The sequence below is a fragment of the Rhinocladiella mackenziei genome, assembly GCF_000835555.1.
Source record: "Rhinocladiella mackenziei CBS 650.93 unplaced genomic scaffold supercont1.2, whole genome shotgun sequence".
NCBI lineage: Eukaryota > Fungi > Ascomycota > Eurotiomycetes > Chaetothyriales > Herpotrichiellaceae > Rhinocladiella > Rhinocladiella mackenziei.
Window position 1 is genome coordinate 980,335 of NW_013550603.1, and position 12,594 is coordinate 992,928.

Below are 12,594 nucleotides of genomic sequence, written 5' to 3' on the forward strand. Positions count from 1 at the left end.
TCTTTTCTTTTTTCCATCACATCTCTCTGCTAGCGAATACATCGTGTGCGATAGAGAAAGGCCAAGAGGCTAAGTAGCACCGTCACAAGGACCTCATTTGAAGCCATGTGCGATAAAGAAGATGAGCGGCTTCTAGAAGCCTGATGGAAAGGACGGAGACGGGAAGGGGGAAGGGGGATCGCAAGGTTTGGGGGCTGAGAGGAAGAAATTTAGGCCTTTCGTCGGCAGTGAACGAAACCAGACTCTGGTTGGCTTTGGCATGGATCATATAAACAGGGTCGGTCAGTGAGCGAGGAACCAGGGACTTGGACTCGATGGATGAGATTCAGAGAGTGAGCAACTCTGAAGGGCCTTTGAATGCTCACCAAGTGATAGGCCGAACTAAGGGAGGGGGTGGAGATTCTGGCATGAGGGATAAGTGGGCCGTCTGACAAAGTGGCTACAATTTTCCAGAGAGTGATTCTGGTGTCAGACTGAGCCACTTTGTTTAGGTTATCCCCTCAGCAGCTGGGTCCTGCGCACCTGGCAGTCCACTAAACTCAGATCAGCAGGTTCATTCTGGAGGCTTGCTGAAGGCAATGCAGCACTAGTATTGGCACGGGTGCTATTGCTCGCTCCGCATTTTCCAGCAGGCGAATGCAGAAGAAGCAGAAGAAGCAGCAACAGAAGACTCGCCGCCCGCAGAGAAGTTTCCTCGACGGGCTTCCCTCGCGCTTCCCTTGCGCTTCCTTTTTCTTTCCAGCCCCGATCCATTCGCTGTCCGCCATTTTCCACCAATCCTCCCTGCCGCTAGCTGATGCCCGTTGCCAGTCACCCACCAGCACTAACTAGACCAACGCTCATTGTTCTCTCTACCAGTTGCCAGACGACCGCATCTACCATTACTGCTCCCACTCCCCACTCCCACTCATCGTCGCTGGCGCGTACCCTGGGCTCTGTAGCCTTTGCGCCATACTTACCCTGTGGTCTCCTGTTCCTCCGTTCTCTGTTCTTTATCCACTGTTACCATTACCGTCCGTGCCTCAACATCTACCACCACCCGTCTGCCAGGGTAGCATGAGATGACCAAACGTCCAACCTTGACCTTGACCTCGACCTCGTCCCCGTCGCTGCCTGTACGGCCCTATCATTACGTTCTCTGAACATCACCGTATTTGCGCCTGCGTTTTTGCCCTCCTCAAAGCCTCTTTCTTCAATCTACAGCAGTATCACAAGTCCCCCAGCGACGTCTGCGACTCGAAAAAAACCCTTGACAGCTGCTGGCTGCCACCCACCCTCCATTCCTATCCATCTTTCGCAGTCTCACAGTCCAAAAGCTGCGCAGCCGAGCCGTTGATTCCGCACCAGTCGGCCTCGTCGCAAACCCTTCCTGCTCTCACCACCACTTTTCTAAAGACGGCCTTGCGCGAAATGCACCTTCCCTAGCCTGCCTTTCGCCTGTCAGAGACTCTGTCGGTAGAGCTACTACGATTTGTCTCGACGGACCTGTTACGCTCCGGTTCAAAGTCTCACAGTTCCTCACGGCCGTCCTCTGATCGCATTATGGGCCGATAGTTCCCTCCAAGCAAAGGGTGTCTTCTCTTTCATCCCCAAACACCTCTTCAACGCACAATGGATCCTGCTGCCTGTCGGGTCATATATATTGATGAGCGTTTTAATACGGAGAGGTGGATTTCGAGGGAGGGGCTACCTCCCAACACACCGCAAAGAGCAGGCTCACAAGTGGGATTCTCGGATCTACCCATGGATCTCCAGACAAACGTCAATGCGTTTCTGACCGTCTTCAATCAGGGTGAGAGTGGATGGGGTATACTTGTTCGTATGGAGGCTGACCTAAATTCTATCAGTGTACGTTTGCCGGTCAGGCAGATCCTTTTCCACCAAACTCTCCGAGCTTCACGACCAAGTACGACTCGATTGCACACCTATTCTTGCCTGTTTCGATGTCGGGTCCGAGTCAAAGCATGAGACGTTGGAAGCCAAAACACAGTTCTTTCCACCATCGGAATCACCATTGCCTTCACCCGGCTTGCTGAGGAGGGAAATCACCTTCTCTTCCGAGTCAGATGAATCATATGGCCTCCAACTTTTATCCAGAATAGCATCTGACCTCCAGGTCGATGAAGGGGTCAAGCTAATAATACCAGTCGCCGTCGTTCAACCTAAGCGGAAAGATTTTCATGATCAGGCTCTCGACGACCTCCATACTAGTGAAATTTCTCGGGCACCATACGGTCCTGAATCGCAAGCGGTCGAGATAAAGGATAATTCAGACATTATAGATGCACAATTAATGCTTCAATGCCTCGATGCCGGTGCCCTCGATGTCGTCAAGAGCCCGCTGGACAAAGCCGGAATTATGGGGCTCACAGTGCATGCATATCGCATTTACAAAAATGCGAAGAAAGAGCAGACAGGCTTCATGGCTATGACACGAAAGAACCGCAAGCAATCATGGGTGGGGATGGAAGAGGAGAAGCCTTATGCCTATCTTCGTGAAGCCATGGTGAAAAAATTGCTCAAAGGAATTTGTGAGCCGCAGAACCTCATTGAAGACTATCAGTATCGCGATTTGTATGTGCAAGAGTCGCGGAAAGAGGTCATCGCACAGGCTGTCGCCAGCTGGGGCTTCTCTGGGCACGACTTTACGGAAGATGAATTGGTCTATGCTGGCTATTTTATGCTCAGCCATGCTCTGCAAATGGAGTCCGCAGAGAAGTGGCGGATGAGTCAAGGTAAGTTCTCCCGTTGATTTCTGTTTTCTCTGCCTAACGTCGCTCACAGCCGATCTCCTCCATTTCATGCAAGGATGTCGAGTCGCCTACAACTCATTTGTTCTCTATCACAACTTCAGACATGCTGTCGATGTTCTACAGTCGGTGTTCCACTTCCTCGTCCAAATAGGCACCCTCCCACCATATCCTGGCGGCGCCGAGCCATCTCCTTTCGCAGACCAAAAGTCGCCAATTGCCCGATTATTGGGTCCGTTCGAAGCCGTAACCCTTCTGATCTCTGCCATTGGACATGATGTCGGCCACCCCGGAGTTAACAACATGTTTCTGGTCAAACTCAACGCCCCTCTTGCGCAACTATACAATGATCAATCCGTCTTGGAAGCTTTCCATTGTGCCGCCTATTCCCAGATCCTCCGTCGTCATTGGCCTATTGCATTCCAAGACAAAGCTCTCCGCAAACTCATGATCAGTACCATCCTGGCCACTGATATGGGTATTCACTCGGACTACATGCAACAACTGGGTAACCTGCAAGAGAAGATCCACGAAAGCAAAGTCACCGACGGATGGTCTCCGAAAGACATTGATTGGGCCCGGACATTGGCCTGTGGATTGTTGATCAAATGTGCCGACATCAGCAACGTGGTAAGTAGGATCGTTCCCCTTCTAGTCAAAAAGACTTCACATCCTGACAGGTACAGGCACGGCCGTGGGCGGTGGCAGAAAAATGGACCCATTTACTACAGAAAGAGTTTGCACATCAGGGAGAGATGGAGCAAGCTGTCGGAATGGAGACAACCCTTTTTGGTGGCCCTCCCGAATTGGGTAACATGTTGAAGTTGGCCAATGGCCAAATTGGCTTTATGACCATCTTTGCACATCCGCTCTTTGCGAACGTGGCCGACATCATCCCTGCGATGCGTTTCGCCGCTGACGAGATCCTGACCAACAAGGGCATTTGGTTTACTAAAGCTGAACACGAGAAGAGAATGCAGGTCCTCCAAAAAGGCACTGGTCCTGGAGACGGTGGTTCAGTCAGTCCAAGAACACAAAGCCCGGTTGGCCGAAAAATCGCATTGGAAAGTGGGAGAGACAAACACAGCCACCTTTCGTCGTCTCCTCTTTGCGGTCGAACAGAATCTCCGGAGAAACTCCAGAAGATGTCTAATTCTGGTCGAAGAAGTGGAAATACTACACCTCAAAACTCCTCTCGGCGATCCTCCCTCACCGCCGCCGCCATCGCTTTGCCAGCTCCTGAAGCCACTCCCCGCCGGGCATTGGGCTCGTCGAAATCCAACCAGAATTTGAGACCTTCGATGGATGGAACAAGGTCAGGTTCGGCAGTCGTCAACGGAGAACCCCTCGCCAAAGGCCTGGACTTAAATGAATCTCACAGTAAGGAGAACGATGATCACATTGCTAGCAGCACTCCTCAACGATCCTTATCGAAAGAGTTGTTATCGGAATCGCTCCAAGCACTTAATGACAAAAGAAGAGATAATGCTGTTTCGATGCATACCGGAAGTGAGGCTATCCCAGTGAAGGTGTTAAAGGCTGAGAATAACAACATCTCTGATGCAGAGGCTCTGTCCAAATTTAATTTTGCAACATCAAAAGAGGAGGAGCCTGTTCGAACATATGATCCGCGGCAAGAATACTCCACCGCGAATGCCGGCGCAAGAGCCAGCGCACCAGCGAGTGACGGGGAACACAGGGAGCCCCAGAATGATGGTGCTAATGACTCTAGGCAGACTCGATCGGCGCAGAGTGAAACCAGCACAAGCACCAAATTACGGGGTGGTGGTGAGGAAAACGCTCTCACTCCGAGTCAGAGCACAGAGGCGACCAGCTATACATCTGACAAGAGCGAAGATCTAGCCCGAAATCAAAACAGCTTCCAGGCGATGCGCAATCGTGCCGCCAGTGCTCCATTGCAGGCTAGAAGCCCCGCCTTGAGACCTAGCTTCAGCATGGGAAGCCACAGCGCCACCAGTCGCGAAAGCAGCAAACTTGATATCCACACGACGATTCTCAGCAATGGCGATGTCGACTCGAATAGTACTAGAGACCGAAAAGCCAACGCTAGGACAATGGGCCGGAAGCGAAGCAAACTAAAATTAAATAATCTGGCCTTTTGGAAGAGGACCCGAAGTGAAAGAAGCATTAGGGATGAAGAGCGGCCCGACAGCCAAGGTAGTGAAGGAGTATGAGCCAGGTGAATGGTAGGGAGGGTTTTGTCTTGATTTTCTGTCCTGAATTTCAGCGTTACGGCTTACGTTCATGTGGGACCTTTTCAAGGGTGGTCTCGTTATGGCGGTTCGATTCGAGGACTAACAAAATGTGGATGGGAATCAGAGGAGTGTGCTACTCCCCTCCAGGGCGGTGTTTCCTGTATGGCATTGATCTTTGTTGATTAGATGCGTGACGGATGATTCGGGTATGAAAGTGGTCGATACCTGCTCTAGGCTGGGAGGCATAGGGATGCTCATATTATGTGATTCTCAGGAGCGGGGTGGATGGTACGAGATGGCATGGAAGACCAAGAGATTAAAGCTTTGTGGATTGACGACGTGGTTAGTGTACGAGTGTATGTTTATGATTACAAGGAGGCGTGATGAACCCTATGAAGGCAAAGGCGACGTCGAGATTGATGTTGAGTTTGTGGACAAGGGGTTTATCTGAAAGACAACTTCTTTCAACCCGAATAAACGCATTCAACAAAATTCTGAAGTGTCTGTTAGAGCTTCGACCAAGTAGGGATTTTGGTCCGAAAAATCTCCCAGTCATGGAGTCCACTACAACGTGCGTAGCGTAATCTGATGGAGGCTTACGAGATATGGGCTCGTCGCTGGTCAGATTTCTCTGTTCTTGATCTCCCCTCCATTAAACATCCACCATTGCTTTGCCTGCATCCCATTCTCTTTCCTCCCCTTTCTTCCGCCACCTGACGTCTCTCACATCTCCGTCCACATCGCCACCACCATCTAGACGACTTGCTCGTGATGCCGTCTTCTCCCACCGGCTGATGTCCTTCTCGTCGAATCCGGCTTCACGCATCCGGTCTGCCTGTTTAGCGCGCCAGGCTCGGCGATCGCGCAGAGCTTCGAGCGCGTTGTCCCAATTGACGCCGTCGGAAGCGGAGTCGGGATCTGCATCACCCTCAACGTCTAGAGAGGGATTGTATGTCGAGGCGAAATGGGCGTCCATGTTGGAAGCTCCGGGGCTGCGTTGGAAGCCTCGGCCGCGTTTGCTGAGTGTGGGGGCCGGTCCGATCAGAGAAGACAGGGGATCCGAGGTCGTTGTCGATGCTGAAGAGAGGGAGGTGCTGCGACTTCGGCTCCGGAATCGAGATCGGCGTCGGCGAGAGGCGTGGCCTCTTGGCCTACTTTGTTGCCTTTCTTCTTCCCCCTCTATATCTAAGATAACGGGAGAGTCTCGCCGTTGGTGTCGGTCGTGCGTGCGCCGGGAAAGGCTACTTCTGCCCTCACGACTCCTAGATCGTGATCTGGACCGTAACCTTCGGGACGACTCCTTATGCTTAGATCTTCCTTCATCATTACGCTCATCGTCGTCATATACTCTCTTTTCGGGCCGGTCGCGTTCTCGTTCCCTGTCCCTCTCGCGTTCGGGGCTTCGACTTCGCCATGAGTCTCTTCTCCCATGCCGACCATGACGAGCCCTTCTCGTGTTATCTTCGCCGTCATCATCACCACTCAGACGTCGCCTATGGCTCTCTCTTTCCCGCTCTCGAACATGTCGACTTTCACGGTCTTGGTCTCTGTCATGCCGATATTTATGGCCATGGCCAGATTTATTGGAGTCCTCAGAATCCTTAATCTTTCTCAGCCGGATCCTCGCTTCGAGTTCTTCCTTTTTCTTCAATGCTGCATTGTGACTGTCGGCTTCTCGGACGAGATTCTTGAGGAAGCGGGTATTTGGCTTCGGGGCTGCTTTGCTCGGTCTTTGGCCAGAGAGAGTATCTGTCAGCCTCTATCATCATCTATGAGATGCAATACGGAACGGGACCTTACCTTTTGGGTAACAGCGCAGACATGCCCATTGAGGAATATCGGACCGAACTCTTCCTTGCGTCTTCGGCGAGGAGTTTCGCCACGTATTCGTCATCGTCGAGATCTCCTGTGAGAGACATGTTCGAGTTGTAGGCCTTCTCTGTGTTTAGTCTTACAGTATGGAAATCGACTTTAGCTCTGAAACTTACCTTGCAGAAGGGTAAAGTAAAATCTCGAGGCCGCTGAAGAGATGACATCTATCCCAGAGGCCTTCGGAAGACTTTCCCGATTTAGTAGATGCAAAGCGGCAACTCAGGCAAAAAGACGCGAAGTTGGAGCAAAGGTTGGATTGAGCGACAACCTTCAAACATCAGTCAAGATGGCTGCTGTGGCTGTCAAGGTCTAACCTTGATTGTGATAAACTTCACTTGCTCAAAATGCTTTCACGACTGCTCAGATACATCCGCGTCGATCCCCTTCCCAATACCGGGTCTGTGGCCCGCGATCTGCTCGCATCCGAGAGAACATTTCTCGCCTGGGCCAGAACAGGTCTCGGATTCGTTGCCTTGGGTGTCGCCCTTGAGAAAGTCGAAGCGTTCGCAGCCTTATCACCCACCTTGCTCCACCTCTCGGACTCAAGGACGAAGCTCGCCGCAGGCGTTCTTGTTGGCAGCGGCAGCCTGTGTGTCGGCCATGGCACGCTGAGGTATTTCAGTACTTTGAAGTTGATCCAGGAGGGGAAGTTTAGACCGAATACAGGCGGCATCAGTCTCATGGCTGTCACTTGCATTGGAATCGCCGTTGCGGGAAGTATCCTGGTTGTGGAGAACGAGGCTGAACAGGGGAGGGAAAAGGAAAAGGAGAAACATAAAATATGACACCGACATCTACAAGATTGTGACGGGAAACCTTCCAAACTGTCTTTCCTTGCATTTGCGCAACATCGGATGTTTCAAGGAAGATCAAGTCTAGCGAGATATCGACATGGTGCAGGTGACCATCAGGCCATGAGTTTCAACGAGAGCATAGATCTTTTGGCGATGAGCTGTATCAGCCTTTCGATGTTTCCACTCAGCAAGGAGGCGGATTTTGCTAGGTGGATGAGGGACATGGGGGCACTAACCTCTGATCATTGATCGATGACATCAGATCAGATGGTATCCATACGAGGAGGAATTGAGTCAAGCGAAAGCGAGAATCCTATCGTTTGATGCCAAGTTTTTTCTCGCAGCAATCTGATATACCCATTTCACAAATCGCTATACACATTATCTGAACCAGGTTGGCGTACAGCTCAACGGTTTGCAACTTTTAAAACCGGGCTTGCACTTTACTCGGCACATCTTGAATGGCCCAGTCCGAGAAGTTTCGCTGGCTGACTGTCCTCTTGACCTGTTCGGTTGTGAAGCCTTTCGCCTGTGTGGCAGGGTTATATCCCAGACCGTTGATCTTGCTGACCTGCTCATCGGAGACGGGAGTCGCAACCTTGCCATCGGCGCGCTTGTACACGGTGACGACTACGGCGCCGCCAAGACCCAAGTTTTGTTGGAGGCAGTATTTGGTGTTCCCCACCAGACGATTGTTGGCCCAGCCTCGGAGGTGCCAGGTTAATTCGGCGCATTGGGCGAGGCCGGTAGCTCCTGTGAAGATATCAGCTTTACTTCATTCGACAGCATGAGCAGGGAAGAGGCTGACCGAGAGGATGGCCCTTGGAGATCAAACCTCCAGAAGGATTAATAACATATTTTCCTCCATAAGTGATACCACCATTTCGCACCAGTTCGTGAGCTTTTCCTTTGGGACATAATCCTAGAGCGTCAATCACACACATCTCATTGGCGCTGAAGCAGTCGTGCATTTCGACCACGCTCACATCGTCAGGGGTGATGCCTGCCTCGTCCATGGCTCTCTTGCCAGCGAAGGCGGACATTTGATATCCAATGAGATCCACGGACGAGCGGCTGAACAAGTCGGGAGAGTCAGTGGCGAGTTGTTGACCGGCAATCAGGATAGCTTGGGATTTCAAATGGGGTCGCTGGTCGAGGAAGTCTTGAGAAACCACGACCACGGCAGCGCCACCGTCCGAGGTAGGGCAGCATTGAAGCTTTGTGAGAGGGGCGTGGATCATGGGTGACTTCATGATTTGTTCGAGGCTGTACTCGTCGGTGAATTGGGAATATGGATTTCTCTTGCTATGCTCGTGATTGACACGGGCGATCTCCGCAAAGTCCTCCGCCGTGGCACCATACTTTTCCATGTACTCTCGACCAGCGTTTCCAAAGAGCTGAGCGGCGCCGGGAGCATTGGTGATTCCTCGAGTAGCCTTCAGCATGGCGTTGGTGGTGCCGGTTGGATTCTCGCGGTCGTTGAAGTAGGTTTGTAAACTGCCAGGAGACATCTTCTCGAAACCGACGACGAGGACGCAGTCGGCGGCGCCATAGGCGATGGCTTGTCGAGCCATATTTAAACCAGTGCTCCCGGTCGAGCAATTGTTGTTGACATTGTAGATAGGGATCTGGGTCATGCCGAATTGGTAGAAGACACGCTGACCGCAGGTTGAGTCTCCGTAGCAATAACAAGCGACGCCTTGGTCGACGTCATCGTAATTGATCTGAGCATCGAGCATGGCTTTGATGCCGGCTTCAAAACCCAGCTCGGTGTAGTCGACTTTTCCACGGGGCTTGATGAATTTGGTCATGCCCACGCCGAGGACGTAGGCCGGGGCCGGTTTGCGAGGCATGATGACGGTGGTGAAAGAGAAGTTGTCTAGTTGAGATTAGAGGATATTTGATGGACGGGCAGAGGATGGGATGTAGGGCGGTGGAAGACAAAAAAGGTGAGATTTGATCAAGTCGCTGATATTTGTATTCTTATTTCGGTTCTGAGAGGCCGACATCCTCGGCTGAGGCTCCCTGGGAGAGGACCAATGGCACAATGCAAACAGTGCAAACACCGAGGTTCAACTTTGGTACACATCTCCTGTCTGATCTGCCGTACCCAGGTACCGCTTTGTGCACAGATGCATCGCCGTAACGGTCGACGTGCCCCTCAGAACTCCTTGTCAGGCAAGTAAGTAGACCGGGCAAGCTCATTCCTCATCTATTACGCACCTGGTAGTCTCGTGGACCATCTTTCCCGCCGCCAATGATCGCCTTGATCAGGAATTATAAAAAGAAAAGCAGTTCCTCGATCCAGCAAGAGTCAAGGCTTGTTGACAAACCATGAAGATGCCTTAACGACAACCAATGAGCGAGAGGCTGACTCCTACCAGAGAACTCGTCTGACTAGGTTGACTCCCAGGCACTTTGAACTAAGGTTTTGCGAGCCTAATGGCCCTCAAGTTTATACTCAGCCTGCGGGCAGCGACGTCACTGATGCTCATTGTCCATCCATTGGTCGAAAAGCAGCAAAGAAAGCATACCCATCCCATTGCGGGCATAGCGGCAGGCATGGTAGCAGCCAGCCAGAATTCGCCTCCTAACTGCACCCCACATCGTCGGCCTGTTGGACTCTAGCTGCTTAGGCGGGCCGGGCTCCCTGCACACAATCTCTTCCCAATCCAGACAAAGACGTTCACCACTCCCATTTATTCATTGCACATGCAGTCCAAGTTCCCAGTCTGGTGTGGTCTGCATTGCTGATTCCCAATACCTTTCCTTACCCAAGTTTCCCTCATCTCTTCATTCTTCTTCTCTTTCTCCTACCCAAAAGAACCTTCTCGACCTCTTGGGCATTTGAAAACGACCATCTGCACCCGTTGCTGTCGAAGACCTCTGATTCTTTCTCGCCGGTAGCTTGAGAGCTCAACATTTTTCTCGGCCCCTCCTCGAAAATCCTTGGTGAAGATCGAACTTGGGCCCTTTTTACCTGCTCCCCACAGTTCTCTCCACGCCTCACAAAAGGAAATTCCTAGTCGAGAGCCTCAATTGACAAAGCACCTCCTCTGATCATTCGTCTCAGCACGCCATTTTCCTCCTGAACGCTTCGGTGCCGTTTCAAGGAAGTGGTCTTGTGCTCTGTTACCAGTTGTCCTCGGTGACTTCGGCCATATTAAGAAGAGTTCGCACATAAAGGGGGTTTGATATGGAGTGTGGAACGCGGAGAGATCTTCTCATATGATTGAGAGATCTTCTTGCGTTCCATCGGGTCCCGCAGCCCAGTGCGAATAAGTCACCACGAACTGCTCACCCCTTGCGACGACATCGTTATAGACAACGGCTTAGTCGTCCTGGTCGCTGCCAGATCTTCATCGTCTCGGCGATGAATCATGCCAGCAAAGACAACGAAGGCTCGCCTCTCGACCATGATCCAACTTCGAAACTTCCCTCCAAATCATCTCAACCACCCTTAACCATGTCTTCCCCATCAAAGTTGGACACTGGTTGGAATTCCACCGATACTCGAATCTACTATGCCAAAAAGTACCGACAAATCCTTTCTTCTGCTCCCGCTTGCGCCTTGGCCGTTGTTGCAGGGGTGAGTGGATCTGAAAGGAGATTCATGGACAGACGCACTAACAACTTTTAGGCTCCTCTCGAGAATATCAAAGTTCGAATGCAATCGTATGTGGTATAGCGAATGGAACGAGATTCTAAGAATAACAAAATCCAGGCGCCACTTCCAGAATGCTTTCCAAGCCACCAAATACACATATCGTACTGAAGGACTTCGTGGTTTCTGGGCCGGTAAGGGGTAACAAGACACACCAGGACACCATAAATAACGATTCTTCAGGTACATTCAATCCACTCGTTTCAATCACCACCTCGCGAGCACTCGGTTTCTCCATCTATCGAAAAGCGAAATATACTTTGGATGGCTGGATCGAAGCAGCTACGGGCCGATCTCCTCTCCAGCATGTCAACAAACCAGGAACTTATCCTGACATCTATACACTGACTTGTTTCACTGGCGCTGGAATGGTCTCGGGTGGTGTAACTGCTGTCGCTCTGAGTATGTTACATGAACTGGAAACCCAATTTTTTTTGTTTTTTTGGGGAGGGGGGCAAAGTCTAACAAAGCTATAGCGCCCGTTGAACTCATCAAAAATGCCACCCAAACCTCCGTTCTCATGGCGTCTCAAGGAAATATCACAACCATCGACCCCATGACCCACAAGAATGCTGGACGGGTAAGCTCCTGGGCCTCCATGAGACGGATCGTTGAGCGACGAGGACCTTTGGGTCTGTGGACCGGTTTTCGTCTTCATCTTCTCCGCGACGTCATTGGAAGCGGCATCTATTTCGGAGTATATGAGACCACGAAACAATCGTTGAATTCATACTATGGCGCCGAGAAGGCCAATTCTGCTGGTGCTGTTGCAATGGCTGGTGCAATCTGCGGTGTCGGCGCTTGGGTTGTGGTACGTCTTCCTGTTCTTATGCACTTCAATTTTTACCTCCTCTAACATGAAATACAGACATATCCACTTGACACCATGAAAACTCGCGCGCAGAACAATCTCGTTGGCTCAGACTACACTACTACCGCATCCACCGTCGCCTCCAAACCCTCTGCGGCGCTGTCTTCCGCTCTCGACACTGCCGCCAAGGCCGCTGCGCTCTCCTCGAAGTGGAAAGGCGTCGAAATGATCATCCTGCGCTCGTCAATTCAAAATATGATCCAAATGTCCTTTTTCGAGCAGGCTAAAGTGGTCATTGACAACCTGACCTTCTCCGACGGCAGTCGCACCTTGCCAGAGGTCGAGCGGCACTTTGGTCGCGACAGTAAGGTCCACAAGAATGACAAGTTGTAGTGGGAAGTCTCCTGGGTGGCCAACATATTTTTCGCCCCTTTTTTTATATTATTAAAAAAAAAAAAAAAAAAAAAAAAGAAACACCATAACCGCA

General features: G+C 51.3%; 5 protein-coding genes across 5 annotated transcripts; 3 read left to right on the forward strand and 2 right to left on the reverse strand.

Annotated features, from left to right (window-relative positions):
- Positions 1-1,611: 1,611 nt before the first annotated feature.
- Z518_02167 (uncharacterized protein) lies at positions 1,612-4,945 on the forward strand (the record flags this gene model as incomplete). Its single annotated transcript, XM_013419196.1, has 4 exons — positions 1,612-1,792; positions 1,848-2,735; positions 2,785-3,380; positions 3,437-4,945. The coding sequence occupies 4 exons, from the start codon at positions 1,612-1,614 to the stop codon at positions 4,943-4,945; spliced, it is 3,174 nt and encodes a 1,057-aa protein (XP_013274650.1).
- A 673-nt stretch (positions 4,946-5,618) lies between these two features.
- Positions 5,619-6,885, reverse strand: Z518_02168 (uncharacterized protein; the record flags this gene model as incomplete). Its single annotated transcript, XM_013419197.1, has 2 exons — positions 5,619-6,696; positions 6,767-6,885. The coding sequence occupies 2 exons, from the start codon at positions 6,883-6,885 to the stop codon at positions 5,619-5,621; spliced, it is 1,197 nt and encodes a 398-aa protein (XP_013274651.1).
- A 297-nt stretch (positions 6,886-7,182) lies between these two features.
- On the forward strand, positions 7,183-7,623 carry Z518_02169 (uncharacterized protein; the record flags this gene model as incomplete). The annotated part of the gene is made up of 1 exon (XM_013419198.1): positions 7,183-7,623. The coding sequence occupies one exon, from the start codon at positions 7,183-7,185 to the stop codon at positions 7,621-7,623; it is 441 nt and encodes a 146-aa protein (XP_013274652.1).
- A 433-nt stretch (positions 7,624-8,056) lies between these two features.
- On the reverse strand, positions 8,057-9,485 carry Z518_02170 (uncharacterized protein; the record flags this gene model as incomplete). The annotated part of the gene is made up of 2 exons (XM_013419199.1): positions 8,057-8,385; positions 8,441-9,485. 2 exons carry the CDS (start codon positions 9,483-9,485, stop codon positions 8,057-8,059), a joined length of 1,374 nt encoding a protein of 457 aa, XP_013274653.1.
- Positions 9,486-11,005: 1,520 nt separating this feature from the next.
- On the forward strand, positions 11,006-12,500 carry Z518_02171 (uncharacterized protein; the record flags this gene model as incomplete). The annotated part of the gene is made up of 6 exons (XM_013419200.1): positions 11,006-11,221; positions 11,273-11,307; positions 11,357-11,430; positions 11,480-11,698; positions 11,773-12,107; positions 12,165-12,500. The coding sequence occupies 6 exons, from the start codon at positions 11,006-11,008 to the stop codon at positions 12,498-12,500; spliced, it is 1,215 nt and encodes a 404-aa protein (XP_013274654.1).
- Positions 12,501-12,594: the final 94 nt, after the last annotated feature.